At 55.7% G+C, this 2,573-nt stretch overlaps 1 protein-coding gene across 1 annotated transcript in view; it reads left to right on the top strand.

The window, feature by feature from the left end:
- Spaca6 (sperm acrosome associated 6) overlaps positions 1–2,573 on the top strand; it is an 8,542-nt gene that overhangs the window by 5,031 nt on the left and 938 nt on the right. Inside the window, exons 2-5 of the mRNA XM_048806025.1 lie at positions 953–1,021; positions 1,766–1,789; positions 2,119–2,196; positions 2,313–2,422. Coding sequence (XP_048661982.1) covers positions 953–1,021; positions 1,766–1,789; positions 2,119–2,196; positions 2,313–2,422 — 281 coding nt within the window. The remainder of the gene's footprint in view (positions 1–952; positions 1,022–1,765; positions 1,790–2,118; positions 2,197–2,312; positions 2,423–2,573) is intronic.

The raw sequence follows: 2,573 nt of genomic DNA on the forward strand, positions 1-2,573 counted from the left end.
TTAAGGGGGGGGGGGGGGGGCACGAAGCTCCAGCCCATCACTGCCTCGTGGAGATGCAGCCTCTGCATTTCAGCCTTTCCAAAATTTTTAAACGCAATGCCAAATATTTTATGTGACTTTTCCAAATTTTATATCTTGGCAACCAGTTCATTTAAAAAAAAAAACAAAACACTTTCCAGGCCAAATATAACACATCCGAGGGTGGATCTGGGCCATAGGCCACTGCCTGTGGGCTCCAATTCCAGCTGGATTCTGGAGTTCATTGTACACATATTTATTGAGCTCTTTTTAAGACTCAGGGCCCCCCCCCATCTAAACAAGGACATATTACTAAGATAGATACTTCGATGATCAGCATAGACCTCTGTATATGCGTGTGTGTGCGCGCACACGCGTGTGTGAGAGAGAGACTGCAAACTGATGAAAACTATGCATGGAATGAATGGGGAGCTATGACAGATAATAACAGGGAACTCAAGAAGACTATAGATTTATGATTGTGGAAAAAATCGTAGGGAGGTGACCCTTGAGGTGTAAACACTGGAGAATAATCAGTGGGGAAGATGTGCTGGAATCAGAAGCCAGCTTGTGCAAAGTCCCTGGGGTGCTAGGAATGTGGTTCTTTTCATGTGAAAGAAAAGAGGAAGACAGAACTCTCGGCCAGACCACCTAGGACCTTGTAGGTCTGGGTGAGGATTTTGTCATTATTTTCCCTTTTTTCTCAACAAGGTAAGGGCAAATATTTCAGGACAGGGTTTCTGTCTGAGAGAGAGAGAGACTCCCAGGAGGCACAAGGAGGGACTTGCCAGGCTTCCCAGTAGACAGATGAAGAAGGCAGGAAGACAGGTGTAGTAGTAACAGATGAGTGCAGAAAGGACACGGCATGACAGCGAGCCCTGTTGAGTGGGTCAGAGGAAAAGGCCACCTCTACAAGGGCCCCTCCACCCTCCAGGGTCCTTTGAGGACGCCTTTCCTGCTGCTGCAGAAGAAATGAAGAAGGCCATTCTACAGCTTAAAGAAGGTAAAATAGATTCCAACCTCCTCCCGGCCCCAGATACACACAGCTGGAAAACCCCACTCCTGAAAACCCTGACCACTCGGTACAATCCCCTGGTGGACTCTGAGCTGGAGCCCTTGGTAGGCAGCTGTCCATCCCGCCTGCACCACTCTGCATCTGGCCCTGCCCCTTGGACTGCAGGTGTCCTTCCAGTTCCATCAGTCTTAGCACGGTGCGGACCAGACTTGTCCAGGCCTCTTCCTGGATCTCAGTGTGTCCCCCACCCCTTGCCCGCCCTCTGAAAGATTCCCTCTCCAACTGGATCTCCTTAGTGGACTAGATTGGCCTTACCTCTTTAACTCGGCCTCCTAATAATTAGGTCTTGGCTTCTCCAAGGATCGCCAAGCATCTAGTCCTGCTCCCCCTGTGGAATACACTTATGATGTCCCCTCACTCCTCCGGGCACAGGTGTGATAGATGTCCCCTCTATCCTGAACAGGCCTAAGTCTGACTTCTTCACGGGGCCCTGAGGACGAGGCCCCGCCCCTAGGTGGAGCATTGAGGGCCTAGCCTCGCCCCTTGGGTGGCGCTCTGAGGACCTGGGCCCGCTCCTGGGTGGGGCATTGCAGATCTAGGCTGGGGGAGTGCCCCAGGCCTGGCTCCGCCCCTTGAGGGAAGGTGTCCGACCTGGTGCCACCCTCTGGCGGAACTTTAGATTGAGTCCCTCCAGCGATTTCTCGGGTAGTAATGCGTCCCCTCTCTCCGCAGTTCAACCCTGCGTCCCTCCCTGCGGTAAGGTCTTAAATACAAATAGGATCGCGGAGAACAGGGGCGGTCGGGTCGAAATCTGGGAGTTAAGGTGGCAGGGCATGGGTGGGCTTCAGACCCGAAGGAAGCCAATAAGAACCCTGAAGAGAAGTCAGCCAGGTTGCTTTAAAAGCTCAAAGAAGACGGTTCCGGGGTCCCCAAGTAAACCAACGGGACGTCTAGAGGGTGGCCAGGAGTGAGAAGCACCTCAGGAATGACGCGGGGAAGGCGGGTCACCTTCCACCTGGCCCAGAGGACCCAGGGAGCCCACAGTTGACCAAAAGAAGAGTAGATCCCGCGTCCTCGCCCCACAGGGGTCCAGGAGGTCGCCCGGCGTTTCTTTTGCAACAAGTGCTTCTCCAGTCTCTGCAAACTTCCGCTGGACTGTCCAGGTGAGGGGCGGGGCCTGAGGTGCCAGGACCACCACTGGAGAAAAGGGGCTGTTGTGAGGAAGGGAAGGGGCCCAGGGCACCCGTGGCGGCCCGCGGGAGCGCCCCTTGGTCTTCAGTTCAGGACGTGACGGTGAATCGGGGGGAGCAGGCTATGTTCTCTTGTGTCGTGGGCTTCCAGCTGCCGCCCGAGGAGGTCACCTATACCTGGAAGTTCGCTGCGGGAGGTGTGAGTCGGGGCGGGATCCCGAAGGGTCTGGGGAGCAGCTGGTGGGGCGCACGCGGGGCTGCCCGGCGAGCTGCGACCTGGGCGTGGCCGGAGGCGGGGTCTGGCGCGGTGCGGGGCTTGGGAGCAGCGAGGGGACGACCTGGCTCAGGTG

The sequence above is a fragment of the Marmota marmota genome, unplaced genomic scaffold (assembly GCF_001458135.2).
Source record: "Marmota marmota marmota unplaced genomic scaffold, marMar, whole genome shotgun sequence".
Classification (NCBI taxonomy): domain Eukaryota; kingdom Metazoa; phylum Chordata; class Mammalia; order Rodentia; family Sciuridae; genus Marmota; species Marmota marmota.